Genomic DNA, 15,263 nt, shown 5'->3' on the forward strand with positions numbered 1-15,263 from the left:
CATGGGGGAGCAGGCCGAGTACCCTGGGAGCAAGGGGAGCGTGGTGGCTTCCTGGGGTTGAGCAGCCACTTCTGTGAGTGCCCTGCCCGCCGCCTGGGGCCTTTGCCAAAGCTTTCCCACATGATGGGACTGGGGGCCAGGGAGGGAGAGGGATAGTCCAGCCCAGGTGGAGAGATGGCCAGGTTGGCCCTCAGCCTCCAGGTAGGACCCTGCTGCCCATCCCAAGCCAAGGGGGCAGGTGGGGTCACCGCTCAGCCCTACAGAGGCAGGGGCAGCTTCCACACAGCTCCACGGCTGGGCCCCATTCCAGTGGTAACTCGCAGCAGCACAGATGGGGTGGCATCTGGGGTCCCCAGCCCTGCATCTGCAGTCACGTCCAGCCTGGCTGAGCGCAGAACCGAAGAACCTGGGGATGGAGGTGGTGGGGTGCCTGCGTGAAAGTCCCAGTGGGTCCTGGGGGGCTGGCAGGAGGCCATCGGAGCAGGCAGTGCCCGCACACGGGTGCCTGTGCCTGGTACAGCTGCAGTTGGAGGCTCAGGTGCAGAGTTGCTGGGGTGTCCCGGGGTCAGCGCAGGGACCCTAGGCCAGCCTCTGCCTGGCAGCTGCTGCCATAGAAATTGGGGAAGGACAGGCCTGAGCCTGGGCGGGGAGATGGATGGGGACACAGGGAGAGGGCTCCTGGGGATCCCCATCTGTAGCACCAGAGCCCACAATCCCCCAACACCTCCTTCCTGGCTGCTTCCTGCAAATGGCACTTGTCCATGTATCCTGTCCTAGTGACCCCTGGGGTGTGCCCACCCTTCCTCAGAGTCCAAGGGTCCTTTTCACCCCCAGATATGGCCCTGGCTTCACCGTCTCCAGGACCGTAGGGGTCACCGAGGGGACAGCTTAGATGGGGCCAACTTTCAGAAATGCCCTGATGGACAGGCAGTGTCCAGAGAGTGGGGGCACCGCTGGTTGTGCCGAGAGGAGCAGGTGTGCAGGCTCCTGCTGGCAGAGCCTCCTGCCCCAGGAGGAGTGCCTTGCCTGCTGGCCTCCTGGAGACTGTCCTGTTGACGTGGCATTGTTCCGTCTGCAGGAGTGGCCCTGCGGTCCCGCCAGGTCGGCCTCTGCACATATCTTGGATGTGCGGCAGGGTTTCTTGCAGATGGAAGAGCAGCAGCAGCCTGAAGACCTCAGGTGTGCCTGCTGTTCTGTTTCTGTTTCTGTGGCCCTTTTTCCAAGAGCAACTCTGCCGCCATTGGGGAGAGGCTGCCTGCCAGAGCCCCGCACAGCCGAGGTCCCGCACGTGGCTCCAGAGTGCAGCCCCGCTTCAGCCAGGGGGAGAGAGAGGTGCCCGGCAGCCCCTAACCCGCCCCGCCCTGGGCACCCACAGCCCAGCCTCAGGTGGGAAGGTGAGGCCCTGGAGGTGCGTTCTGGGCTCAGCCCCTCCTACTGGCGCTCTGGGGACCCTTCCGCAGCTCAGGCTCTGTGGGCCCCTTGCTCCCCACCCACTGTCCAGACCCACCGTCTTGCCTGATCCGGCCTGTCCCTGTCCCCGCGGTAGAGTCTGACTGGGATGAGGTGAGACCTGAGCCTTGGGTGTGACCTCAGGCAGTGCCCCTCGAGGCCAGAGGCAGGTGGGGCAGGCTCTCCCGGGCTCCCAGCAGCCCCCAGCCCACCTCCGCCTTCCGCCAGCTGCTTAGCACTCTCCCCTGCTGCTCATTGTCCTGAGACCTGGGGCCCTGCTGTCTGGACCCCACCCAGGTCCCTCCTGCTCCCTCCATGCCCTCTGTCACTGCTGGGGACACTGCCCCTGAACTCAGCCCACTGAGTGCGCCTCACGGCACCACTGAGCACCTGCATGGAATCACAGCTGATCAGGCAGTGATCTGGATGCCTGCTCTCCTGGAGAGCCAGTCCGGTCAGGGCCCACCTCCCTGGGCCGAGGAAGAGGCCTTGCAAGGAGTCCCCGCTGCTTGCCCGTGGCCATGGTCACCAGCCTGTGCTCCGCTGTCCCCACGCCCAGCTGGGAGGAAGGGCCAGGTGGCTCTGCCTTCGGGCATTGCTTTCCCTGCAACGCCCCCGCTGTGTCTCCTCCCACCTGGTCCTCAGAGGCACAGGAAAAGGTTTCGGGACAGAGGTGGGAAGCCCAGTTGTGGGCAGTCCAGATGTCGTCTTGTGGCCTCCGCAGCTTGTTGCTCTGCTGGCTTGGTTCTGGAGGCCCCGTGTCCCAGGTGTGACCCGTTGCCGGGTAAAGCCCAGAGGTTGGTGGATAGGAAGCTGTGGGGTACGGTCAGGGCTCACCCTGGGTGGTGGGCCTTCTGCTGTCTGTCCCCTCCCTTCTTGCCAGGCCTGTCCTGCTTCTGTCCACATGCAGGGAGTTGGGCAGAGAGCTGGACCGCCACCGGGGACGCTCCCTTGGCCCCGGGCTGGGCTCGTGGGGCTGGTTTTGAGAGCAGCTTTCTCTCTCCTGGTCGGCGGCCTCAGGCGGTTCTTTGCACAGATGAGTAGTTCTGGCTTCATCTTCTCCTCACTCATTAAACAATTGTGAAATTAGTAACTCATTTTCCTCCTAGTTATTTCCCTTTGAAGTTCCATAAAAATCTGAACTCCCTCTCAACTCTCGCTGCACAATAAAACAGAGGGAGAGTCGTGACCTCTGTCTGATGGGCTCTGCCATCTGTGGTGGCTCATCAGAGGAGGGGGGCTGGGAAGGGCGAAGCCCCCTGCTTCTTTGCCACAGCCAAATGTGCTGGGGACGTGGCCACTCCATGTTGCCCAGACCCCGAGGGGCTGGTGAACTCCCTGCTGCCACAGCTGGGGCACAGAGGGCAGTGCGTGCTCCGGCCCAGCCAGACCTCCCGGGCTCTGCCACCTGATGGCTGGTCTCCAGTAGGGCTCCCCCACCCCGCCCGGCCCGCGAGCGAGCAGGACACAGAGGCCGCGGCCCTGCTGATGGATGGGCTCATATCCCATTCAAATATGATGCCAGCAGTTTTTTTGTAGTTTGTCTTCCATTGCGGTAGTAAAGTTTTTAATTAGGAAAGCTAATGAGATCGATTAGTCATTAGGAGTGACCTCTGCACGGCAGGGCGGAGAGGGCTGTGTGTGCGGGCCTGATAACACCGTGCCGGGCATCGCTGCCATAAAGGCGCCAAGGGTTTGATTTGAGTGAAATGTGCCACAGGGAATTCATCATGCGGAGAAAAAAATTACAACCCTGGGAGTCTGTAATGAAGGGAATTAAACCAACATCCTATCTAAATAACATGATTATCTACACAAACCCTCAGCCAGCCAGGAGGAATGGAAGAGAGCCTGCCTGGCGGACTGCTGCTGGGCCGCCCTCCCAGCGGGCAGGGTCTGAAGGGGAGAGGGGAGCGGGAGGAGGGGCAGGGGCGAGGGCTTCAGGCCTGGCTGCCCACAGGTCTGCGCACACAGCCTCCAGAGCAGGCCCCGGGGGACCTTCCTCCTTCCCAACTTTCTGGCCCTCCTGCACCACAGCACAGTCTTAGGAGCCATCACTGTTGCTCGGGCTGTCTGTCCGTCCACCCTGTTGAGCTCTCTGTGCCCTCCGCACTGGCGCCCTGACGGTTCTCTCCAGGGTCACTGCCATAGTACTTTTGCCCATATCCGAGCTGCCCACTGGGGAAAGGTGGGGACCGGAGGTGGTCTGCAGGGCCGCCCTGAGGGGGTCACAGCCACACTGTGGGGCAGGGCATGAGCTGGGGCGCCCTCCCTCTGCCTCTCAGGCCACCGGGGTGGCATATAACAGGTGACAATGTGGGACAAATGACAAGAGGCCAGTCTTATTACTTTGTGTTCTTTTAGAAGTGCTAATTGGGCACTAACAGGTGAAATGCAGTAAGTTAATAAACGCTGACTTCACAGTAGGCCTGCATTGCACAAGAATGCATGTAAACACTAATATGTCCACTTACGAGGGCCAGGCCCAGAGGTGCTCGCCCAGCCTGGGTACTGTGTGCCTGCAGGAGCTTGCTAGAATGCAGAGTCCAGTTCTGTGGCCACTGAGGGCTGGGGGCTTCCTGGAGGAGGTGGCATCTGCCGGGCCTGGTTGCGGGCTCCCTGTGCTCAGGATGAAGGTGATGAGTTTGGTGAGGAGGAAACCGGCCCCCGCTGGGCTCAGCCCTCCTTCCTACCCTGCATAGAGTGGCTCCGAGCGGGAGCTGGGCTGCACAGCCTGCACCGTGGGCTCCTGGGAGCCCATCCTATCCCAGAGCAGCAGGCAGTGGCCACCGTGGGAGGCCTGTGAGGAGGCACAACCCAGGTTGGAATGGGGCAGCAAGGGCCACAGACAGGTGGGCTGGCCCCACGCAGGGCCCATGGGAGCAGGGAGCCTGGCAACCCTGCGGTCAGCTGGGGGCCTGGCAGTAGCTGAAAGGAGATCTTGTGTTCGTGAGCTCCTATTGGAACAAGCCGTTAGTGTTTGTTTTTTTTTGGTATCTCCTTGCTTGTAAGACCTCAAAAATTCAATTGAACAAACATTATTTATTGACCCCACTGTGTGCTTGGCTCTCCCCTACATCCCAAGTGTGTGTGTATTATGGGGTGCCCAGAGCTGAAGCTCCACCTCTCACTTTGGTCACTCACACAGCAAAAGCGGGCACCCAGGCGATGCCACGTGCCTTTGGTTTTGCTGAACTTCCCTCTCCCCCCCACTTGCCCTGAGCTGCTGCCCTTGGAGGGGGAGTGGGAGGGAGAGAGGCAGGGCGGGAAGCAAAGGGTCTCTGCCTTCAGTCCCTGGACCACAGGTGTCCCCCGCTCCCAGCGCTTCCTGGGCCACGTGGCCTGTGAGGGCACATCCTGGGGGGCAGGTGTACCCCAGGGCACTGTGGGGTCCCAGCTGTGGGCTTAGGGCTCTGAAAGCTGATCTGTAGTAATAATTACTGTCTGGACCAGTAACCGCTCTGGGGGCTGCTAACAGGGAAGCCTCCGGTCTGGGTCAGGTGTCCGTGGCTGCTGGGAGGGTGTCTTCTTGGGGCCTAGGGCAGCAGGTCCATGTCTCAGAATGCTGGTCTGGGCCTCGGGAGTAGGGTGGACGGTCACATCCAGGGCTAGCACCAGGCAGCAGGAGTGTGGGACCTGTGGGTCTGGTATCACTGTGCGCCTGTCCTGCTTCCCCTCCTGGGCCATCCGGACCCCAGGTGGCCTTCAGCTGCTGGTCAGCCAGCTCTGGCCCAACGGTCCACCTATCCCTTGCTGACGCTCTGGCGGTGAGATGACATGTGTGCTTTCCGGGAGGCCTCGCCTGACACACATGCCCCCGGTCTCTGCCATCCTGTCCCCACTGACTGCACCGCCCTGTGTGGGTGGGCCTGGGTGGGAACCCCGAGAAGCTGCCTGGTGTTGGGGTCCCGCCGGCAGCCCCCTTCCAAGCAAAGCCCTGGTCATTGTGCAGGCAGGTCTGAGGGCCGCAAGGTGGAGCCTGAGGCAGCCTGGCTCCAGAGGGCAGCTGGGTCCTCGGGGAGGCCGAGCGCCTGCCTCCTGCTGCATTAGCTTTAATTATCTGGGCGGTTAGAGCTGGAGATGAGGAAAGTTGGGCAATTCAATGCGTTCCTCGAAGCTATGGAGAGATTGCCAGCTGTCAAGTGGAAGGGAGCGCGGGCAAAACAGGTCCCTGTGATTTGCATGACACATTCAGCAAGAAGGGAAACCATACATTGAAGTCCATCACCCTATAATCAGAAATGGCTGAGTCCATAAATCCACGAGGGCACTCGAGACGGTGCCCAGAGAGGGGGTGAGCGCTCGTACCTCAGCCTCCTGGACCCGCCCACGGGCGCCCCGCTCTCCTGCAGCCGGGGGCTGTCGGGCCCTCTGGCACATGCGTGTGGGGTGGGGCTGGGCACGGGGTGATGGGGACCCCCTGCCAACCTGCACTGACTGAATGCCTGTGTCTTCTCTGCAGCGTCCACCACGCACAGCCTGCGGGCCCCTCCCACCAGCAGAGTGATCAAGACCCGCTACCGCATCGTCAAGAAGGCTGCCGCCGTGCCGCCTCCCAGCGCCCTGCCCTTCCCCGCGCCCCTGCCCTGCTGGCGGGCACGGCGCCTCTCCCTGTGCAGGTAGGAGCCCCGGCTGCCCTGGGCTTGGGCGGGGACTGAGGGCTGCGGGGACCGAGCTCACCAGCCAAGTGCTGGCTGGGGGGTGGCCCCAGATGCCCAGCCAGCCTGTGTGCTGCACACGCAGACGCACGCGTAGCCCTGTTAGCTGGCGGTGGGCGGCCGCAGGAGCAGACACACCATGGGCTCGGGGGAGCTTGTGGTCAGAGAGGCTGGGCCCTGAGCAGCCTCCTTTGGGAAGTTGTGGGCCCATCTTGCCACCTGTCTGACTGCTGAGGGCGAGAAGCAAGGCTGCAGCCTGCCCCACGCCGACCCCGCGTGGAGGTCCTGCGGCCTCCAGGCTGCTCTGGCTGAGCACGTGCAGAGTGGGGTGGCTCCCCCTTCTGTTCTGGGTGCCCAGAACCCAGGGAGGCAGTGTCAGGGGTGGGTGTTGGGGGCCCATCTCGGGACGCCGCTCAGCCTCGGGGCTTCAGGAGGCCCTGCATGGGCGCATGGCCCCTTCCTTTGCAGAGACTGGAAGGGGTGGCAGACTGGTGGACGGGTGGGAATCGGGCAGTGGTTGACCCCTCCCTCTGTCTTCCAGTTACCCTCGGAGCCTGCCTCCTGGGGAAACAGTGTGGAAGCCCCTTGGTGCAGTGTGGGCTTCCACTGGGTGCAGTGGGCATGCCAGGGCACATGGCCTCGGGCCAGAGGCTGTGGGGCAGTGGCCGTGGTGCCTGAGGGGCTGGACCACAGGGCAGAGCAGCTATCGTCCCCGGCAGGGGCTGTCCTGCCAGACTCCCGCAGGCTCTGCCAGCCTCCGGACAGTGACTGCCCAGCCATGGGGCCGTGGGGAGAGGAGGGGCAGCCCGCTGGCCCACGGCAGACGTGCTGGGTGGTCAGCCCGCCCAGGCGGTCAGCGGTTCCCACTGTCCTCCTCCCCTACTGCTGGGCCACAGTAAATGTGGCGCTGCCACCGACTTTTCTGGAGGCAGTAGCTGGAAGTATATTTTAAATTAATTTTACTGCACTTTTGGTAAGATTTTTGTTTTAAATAGATTTATAAGCATCTTGGGGGCTATTTCTACAAATTTATGAAGATAATTTTCACTCTCTTGATAAGGGTAAATTTACACCTGCTATTTCCATATTAATCCACGCTGCTAAGTGGGCCTAATTCTCTTCTGTTCTCCTATCTGGTGAGCGTGGCCTTTCCTAATGCAATTTCCCCCTCGCTAAATCATTGTGATCGGGAGTCAGGATTGAGCTAAATTAACTTAAATTAATTTACTTAATAAGAGCCCCCGATTGTCGTGAATGAGGCTGATTTATTGATTCCTGCCTCCCCTCCTGCAGTTGGCATCCTGGCCCCACATCCACGTCCCAGCCCTGGCCAGTCCCTGCCTGTCCTGGGAGTGCAGCTGGGCCAGCAGGCGTCTCCTTCTGGCCTCTGAGCACCAGGGAGGCAGCGGGTCTGGGTCCAGCTGAGTCAGTGCTGAGCGTGCTGGGCCCTGATGGGGTCACTGAGTGGAAGGGGTGCCAGGCCTGGCGGGGCGAGGATCCTGCAGGAGGGAGGTGGGCAGGGGTGCCCCCGACGCAGCCGCTGAGCTTCAGGCTCATTAGGTGGAGAGAGCTTCGTCACCAGGAGCAGGTGGGGGCTGAGAGAGCACCTGTGTGCGCTGTGGGCAGGCGTGCGAGGTCCTGCCTCAGCTCAGGGGGTTGGGGTAGGTGTTGGGGGAGGCCCTGCTGCCAGCCTGGCATAGCCACCACTGCCCCCAAGCTCCCTGTCCCAGAGGTGGTGGTTCCCGGACAGCCACCTTGCAGGGGTTCTGTGGCTGTCTGGATGCTCTGGGCTGTGCTGAGTATCCCAGGCCCAGGTCCTGCAGCCCTGGCTCATGCACTCAGGTGTCCCTGCGTGAGGAGGCATGCCAAGCCCACCCCCAGGATGGCCTGCAGTCACTAGGGGTGCGCGTGGGGGCCGTGCTTAGTGGGACCTCCCTCCCTGACTGCCTCCCAGGCCTGTCTGACCTGTCGCCAGGCACCCCAGGACACACCCTGAGCACAGAGCCCTGGATCCTTGGGGGGCCTGACCTCTGACCTTGGGTCTGTAAGGTGCTGAGGCCTGAATGGCTCAGGAGGCGCTGGGAAACGTGGCTGCCAGAGGGCTGGGCTTCCTCTGCCCAAGGTCACCTGTGCCCTGGCTGGGCTGCCTCCTCAGCAGAGTGGCTGCCTGCCAGTTGCCCAGCCCTGCTGTCAGGAGTACATGCCTGGCTCCGCTTGTCGACGCAGCACAAAGGGCCCGTCTCTGGGCCGGCGGCCAGTCTGGAACCCGCCCACCTGCCTCCTTCAGCTCCATCAGAGCTGGCGCTGCCTACATGTGGTCAGCAGGCCCCCGGCCGCTGGCTTTGGCCCTGGCCTTGACCTCTGCCTGTGCAGCTGCAGGATCCTCAGCCCTCCCCCGCAAAAAGAGGAGCTGAACTGGTGGCAGGACCCAGGCCAGCGGGGGCCAAATGGCTGCCACTGTGAGGAGGACGCAGGGCTGTCCCACCTGGCAGCCGGCCTGAGCCTGGGGACTGAGGGTTCTCCTTGGACCTCCTGTCTGTGTCTGCCTTGGAGGGAGGAGGCCCCAGCAGTCCTGGTCATCTCAGTGGGCAGCCGGGGGCTGGCAGACACAGGCAGCGGGTGAGGCAGGCAGCCAGTGGCTGAGACGGCCAGCCCTGGACCCCATTCTCCTACAGATACTCGCTGTGACTGAGTGTGGTCACTGCAGAGGGGCAGCGCTGTGCTGGGGCACTCAGGGAGCCCTGGAGGGTGGTACATGCACCTGATAGCTGGTGGCCTCCTCGAGCCACTGCCCTCCTGCGGAGGAATGGCCCCACCCCCTCAGCCGTGATTCTGACCCATCACCACACCTGATTCTGCACCACGGGGGGCCTGGTATTAGAAAGACTGGAGAGGTGGCAGAGTTGCCAGCCCTGTCCCGAGAGGGTAGGGACTGGGGCCCCACCCTTGCTCACCCCATGTCAGGGTCCCTCACACACACCCCACCCCGTCACCTCTGAATACTGACCTGCCTTTTCGCCCTCCCCCTAGCTGGTCCCCACTCAGCTCAGCACTGGGCTGGGTTTCTCCTCTGCCCGTTCCCTGTCTCCAGCCCCGGCATCTGGGAAGAAGGCAGAGGGTGCAGTGTCCTTGGCCTGTTGCCGTCTCTAGAACCCCATGTGCAGCGCCATGACCTGAGATGTGTGGCCCTGTGGCCCTGTGGCCTGTGGCCTGTGGCTCTGTGACCTGTGACCCACTGTCCGTCAGCGTCCCCCGGGTGCCAGGTGCATGCCTGCCTCATGAGGTGGCTTCACTCTTTGTCTCCTGACTTAGAATCCTCCTCTTAGTCCTGGTCATTTGGGTCCAACATGTGGGAACGTGGGGACGTGACAGCCTACTTTCTAGGAGACCCGGGCACCCCCTCCCCACATGAGTGTGTCTAGGCTTGACATGGAGGGAGGGGCCGCGCTCCTGTGGTGAGGCCCTCACTCCAGAAATATCCCGGAGGACAGTCACCAGGAAGTAGGTCAGCCCATCAGATCTGCCAGCTGGTCAGGGCTTGAGGTGGGGCAGATGGAGGTGGGAAGCCGCTGGGCAGCAGCTCCTGGGCTCTGTGGGCCCTGCTAGGCACGGTCTCTGGGGACGGGCAGATGAGGTGGCTGCTGCCCTGGCCAGGTGAGTGCGTCTGGCGGCCTGGGCAGGAGGGACCCAGGGTAGGGGCACATTGGGCCCTTCCCGGGAAGGACTGTGGCCTGTGGGGGGGCAGCGGCTGATGGCCCCAGAGGCTGTGGAGGGGCCTGGGTCCAGGGCCCCAGGAGGCCCGGCTGGGACCTGAGGACTCCAGGCCACTGCTGCCCAGAATCGGCCCGGGCTCCCTGGGGCAACAGAGGGCACCCCAGGGCTGAGTCTCATGGCGAGTGAGGATTTAATTTTTTGTTACAAGATTTGTGGATTTGCCTGCATCCTCACCAGCTTCCAGCTAGTTCATTAATCTGAACTGAAGCTGAAGTGTGACTTATATCCCTAAACTGCCTGTCACTTTTTTCTCTTTCGAAATTCACTTGACATGAAAGTCGAAATGAGCAGAAGCCGCTGTGCTTAAGCAGCTGCGTCTGGAGGCTGCTCGGTCCGACTACGAATGGAGCTGTCACAGGGCTGCCGCTCGCCGGGCCGCCTTACTTGATCTTATTTCACTTGTGTGTCTGTGCGGTAGATCTTAAGTCATCTCTGGGAGGTTTGATGACGTTTGGGCTGCGATGCTCAAGGCTCTGAAACCCTTCTGCAAAGTGACGTCTCATTAAAGAGGAATTCAGCCTGAGGATGGGTGGCCACGTCCCCGTGCTCCCCTCCCCTCCCCTCCCCTCCCCCCAATCTCCCTAATGAGTAGGCACCATGCAGCCTCCTGGGCCAGCTCAGTCCCTGCTCTGCCTCCTGCCTGCCTCTGGTTCCCCAAGTCCGACCCTTCAGCGACCCCTTTATTTCTCACAGGCTGGAAGCCTGCCACAGGGCGCACAGCACCACCTTCTCTCTGTGTCCCTTCCTATAAGGACACTAGTCCTTCATGGGACGCCACTGTACAACCTCACCTACCCCTGATCACTTCCCAGAGGCCCCCCTCCAAATGCCATCACATCGGGTTAGGGCTGCAACACAGGAATTTGGGGGACACAATTCAGTCCACAGGACAGAGTGTCTTGCTTGTCCCCAGACCTGCCCTGGAGGCTGTGGCAGTTAGAGGAGCTCACGGAGTCATGCTGTGCTCCCTTCCTGCCCTCTCCATCGAGGCCACACCCCGCTGGCCCTACAGTCTCTGCTGAGGCCCTGGCGTGGTGGTGTGCACAGAAGTCCCTCCCAGCCTAGCCTGTTACGGGCTAGTAGGGTGCCCAGTGCTGCGTGGCGGGGCGCCCCCTGCAGATAGTTGGGCAGAGCCGTCTGTGCCAGGCAGAGCTCTGCCCACAGCCTGCCCCCTGGTGAGGCAGTGGTCAGGAAGCAGATACTTCCGTGGCGTGGTGAGTGCTGGGAAGCACTGAGACCCACGCAGGGTGGATGGAGCTGAGGGGAACTCAGAGAAGGCCCCTGTGGGCGTGGGGCCCACAAGGTCAGTGTGGACTTTTTCTCGTGCACCTGGGCAAGGAGCTCAGGATGTCCACTCAGAGGGCAGAGACCACCTGAAGGACGATACTGACGGTGGGCGCTGGGCCCTGCTGCTGGACCAGCAGGGTTGTGGGGGGACATCAGGATGGCGGCTCCCCTCCCCGGGAGAGTGGCAGGCACAGCGTCCTCCTAGGTTGTGACCTGTGTGCAGCTCCAGGGCACATGTGGCGGCCAACCTTGACCTTGACCTGTCCGGCATGTTCCGGGGGTGATCCCCAGCCTCCCACCCTCCCTTGAGCCTGGGAAGCGACCCACTGCCCTGGGCTCTGTTCACCCCCAAGGGGCGGGCGGCCCAGTCCATGTCCCCAGCTGCCCCTGTGAGCAGGGCACCAGGCCAGCACAGCTCCGCTGCCCGTGAAGCGCTGGAGTGATTGTGGCGGACGGGGCGGCAGGGTTGAAGGAGTGTCCATTTCAAGCCAGGAGAGCTGCTCCCGGGCATTCTGCGGTCGCCCACCTCAGACCCAGCTTCTCTGCCCTCAGTGGCTAGGGGCGGCCTGGCCTGCATGCATGTGGGGTTCTGCCCACCTGGTGTGCAGGAAAAGGGAGTGAGCTTGTCACAGGTGGGCGTAGGCCGGGAGGGGAGCCTCAAGTGCTGTGTGCTGCCCTCTGCCTGCTCTCTGCCCCCAGGACCGTGGGTGTGCCTGCATGTGATTGCCTGGGCGCTATGCTCTATGCCCGCGACCCCAGGAATGGGCTGCTGCTCAGCCTTCTGCCTGACAGCCACTGGGAAAACCAGACCAGGGGCCCTCTGTAGCCAGGGAGGATGAGGTGGGGTGTCACCATCCACCCTTGAGGTGACCTGGGCCGTGCCAGCCCTTCCTAGCCTTGTTTCCTCACCTCGGTGTCAGTAGGGAAGGGGAGGTGAGCCCCCCACCTGGTGTGGGCCTTGCCGTGGAGCCCGTTGACTCCCAGGCCGGGAGCACCGCTCAGTGCCTAGGGCTCCGGAAGCCGGCCCTGCCCTGGCAGAGGCAGTCCCTGGCAGAGCAGGTGGGGGCCTGCCAGCCAGATGAGTGGCTTTAGCAACTGCTACCTGCCACTGGGTGGTATGGGAGGGCACTGGTCTACTCTCCCCAGGTGCCTTTTGTCCAGCCCCTGCCTCCCTGGAAGCTACGGCCGGGGGGTGGACAGACCCCGAGCAGGCAACTGCAGAACTGTCCCTGGGCCAGCATGCGGTCAGTGGGAGCTAGCCAGGCACAGAGGGCTCCCCTGGCAGAGGAAGCGGTACGCAGGCTCAGAGGAGGCCCCAAGAAGCCTGGCCAGGAGGCGGAGTAGGTTCAAGTGCAGCGGCTTGCACAGGCCTCAGGCCTCGGGTAGTGAGCCGGGGCCCCCTGAGGGAACCCACTGAGCCTCCGAGGCTTGGCAGTGCCGGTCAGCGAATGAACGACCTGGTCCAGCTCCTGCTCTGCGGGCACTCGGCCACCCAGGGCCCTGAAGATGGGCACAGCTGGGCTGCGGCCTACCCACGGCAGACCTGCTCTGTGGCTTGTGGCCCGAGTAGACAAGAAGCTGCCCCTGACCCGTTCTGTCTCAGCACGTTGAGGGGGCAGCAGCCTGTTGCTGCTGACCACCCCTCACAAGCCCGGGAGGAGCTGGCCGGGTGGAACGGGGCAGGTGTGTGAAGGAGAGTCGGGCAGGCCTGGGCCAGGGGCAGGGGGGCAGAAGGACAGTCACCCTGGAGCTCCCGGGCTCACTCCCGGTCCCTCTCCTAAGTAGTTTCTTGCACTTTTTTGGGTAGCTTTGATACACTTTTGCACTTACAGAAAAGTTGCCAAAGCAGCACACGGAGCTGCTCTGTACTGTTCACCTAGGTGACCAACGGGTGGCACCTGGACCCCGCTGCTTCCTCACATCCCCTGTCTGTTCATGTATGACCTTCTTCGAGGAGAGTGGAGACCAGGCACTGAATGTGGTCCCCAGATCAGGGAGCGCTGCCCAGAGGCAGAGTTGGCTGCGCTCCCCAACGGCTTAGGAGCTGCGGCTCTTCAGCCTCATTGAGGCTGGAGCCAGCCTCAGCCTCGCTCTGTCTTTTGTGACCTGCTGTTTGGGGAGCGGAGGCCAGCTGCTTCGTGCAGTGTCTCTGGGTTCATGTGTGAGGAGACTCCGATTTGTGGGCAGGGATCTGGAAGCGCTGGGGGCCCCTCTGTGCAGCCTGCGGGACCTGGGGCGTCCCCCCCTCCTGGTGGCTGCCCTCTTCTCTGCGGGGCGTGTCTGTGGGTGGCGCCCCCTGTGTACACTGCTGCTCTGACCCGCAGCCACCTCAGCCCCTCACCCGTCCTGTGCTGGTGCTTGGCGTCCTGTAAGGCACCGCGGTCCCTTGTGGTCTGCTGCTTTGTTTTCCTTCTTTCTTTATACTGGACTTCAGGTTTTCAGTTTATTCTGCATCTGCAAGCTAGAATCTGCTATCACCGTGCTTCATTTTGAACCCTTGGTTTGTCCCCACCCTGGCCCGGGGTCCTTTCCACAGGCACCATCATCCATTCTCAGCCTCCCCCTCCTGCACAATAGGGGCTTCAGGCTCACAGGGCCCCTCCTGGCCCGGTCGCTCTCGCCCCCACAGCCAGGGCTGCATTCCAGTGTCCACCCCAGTGGTTTGTCGGTCCTCCTCTCCATGGACACTTGAGACATTTCCACTTTGGCTGACGATGAACGAAGGCTGCCCCCTTGCTCGTACGCTGTGTAGACCCATGTTCCTGTTTCTGTGTGGTGCACGCACTCCCAGTATGGGGACTCGGGAAGGTACTCTGTCTTCATGTGACACTGCAGCCCTCCCCCCCGCCCCCCCAGCCGTGGTGCTTTTCTGTTTCCAGGACAGCATTTGGTGTTACCATCCTTCGACTTCCCTCCACGTGTGGTGGTGGCTCGCTGTGCTTTGCATTTGCAGCTCCCTGAGGCCCCATGGTGTTGAGCGCTCACATGGCTTCTTTAAGACCCTCCCTTGTCTTCATGACGTGCCTCGGGTCCTCTGCCCATTTTTAAATTGGTGGTTTGTCTTTTGTTCTTGGCAGGAGACGTTTATCTCGTTGAGGCTGATGCCCTCCGCCTCCCTTGCCTAGTTGGCCTTACCTGCTTGAATGGGGCCATGTTTCCTGCCCAGGAGTCTGCTGGGGGGTGCTGGGGGCTCGGCCCTCTGGGAGGCTGCCCTATGGCTGCCATGCTGCCAGCCTGGCCCCAGGTCAGAGTACAAACAAGAACAAGGACCCTCCCCGCGGCTCCCACTTGGCTCTGGTCTCTCAGCGTTGCTGTTTCCCGGGAACCCTGTAGGCCATGGTCTCCCTGGGGGACCTGGAGCCCCGAGGGGAAGCCTGGCCTTTCCAGGACTCCATGGGGTGGAATTTGAGGAAATAGGTGAAGACCTGACAGCGGCAGTTTTACCTGAGAGTGACGAGCGTGTGGCAGAACTCTGTGCTGAGGCTTTGGCCAGAGGCCTGGGAGGACACGGTGGGCGCCAGGCGGGGCCCAGGGGGGGCCCGTGGGGGTGACCCCTGAGTGCTGCTGAGGCAGGTGTCCTCCGGCAGGTTTCTTAGAATCCTGTTTTATGTGAACAGGCGTCTACGGCTCCCCAAGTGCCGTGAAAGTTAATGTGATGGCCTCCGTGCGCCTGTGCTCATTTTTATAATTTTTTATTTTATGAAACGGGACAGGGAGCTTAGTGACTTATTACTATTCATTTCGTTTCAATGCAGTAAATATTGATTCAGTTGGGGGTTTTCAATTGAAACCACTCGGCGATTATATAAAATATTACTGCCTGTGAGATTATGCTTACCGATCCCTTCGGCTGCTCATTAAGGAAGGAGTGCCGTGTGGGTCCTCCGCCTTCATCATTCTAATAAACGGGCTGAGGTTCCATTCTGCGCGGGAGGTGCCTCGGAAACTGCTGGCGGGGGCCTGGCAGCAAGGATGCAACTCTTAATTTGGAAGTCGGTTCAAAGCGCGCCCCGCTTATTTATTTATTTCTCTGTCTATTTGAGGCAGGCAGGCCTTTCAGCTGTCAGCAGCCCCGTAGCAGCAGGGCTGAACCAT

The 15,263-nt window shown here is 61.8% G+C and overlaps 1 protein-coding gene across 2 annotated transcripts in view; it reads left to right on the plus strand.

Annotated features, from left to right (window-relative positions):
- Positions 1-15,263, plus strand: part of ZC3H3 (zinc finger CCCH-type containing 3) — a 67,257-nt gene that overhangs the window by 20,616 nt on the left and 31,378 nt on the right. For both annotated transcript variants that reach the window (XM_019712293.3, XM_074316298.2), the window contains exon 4: positions 5,912-6,068. In XM_019712293.3, coding sequence (XP_019567852.3) covers positions 5,912-6,068 — 157 coding nt within the window. The remainder of the gene's footprint in view (positions 1-5,911; positions 6,069-15,263) is intronic.

The sequence above is a fragment of the Rhinolophus sinicus genome, chromosome 6 (assembly GCF_057876585.1).
Source record: "Rhinolophus sinicus isolate RSI-liver-muscle chromosome 6, RSI-T2T, whole genome shotgun sequence".
Classification (NCBI taxonomy): Eukaryota; Metazoa; Chordata; class Mammalia; order Chiroptera; family Rhinolophidae; genus Rhinolophus; species Rhinolophus sinicus.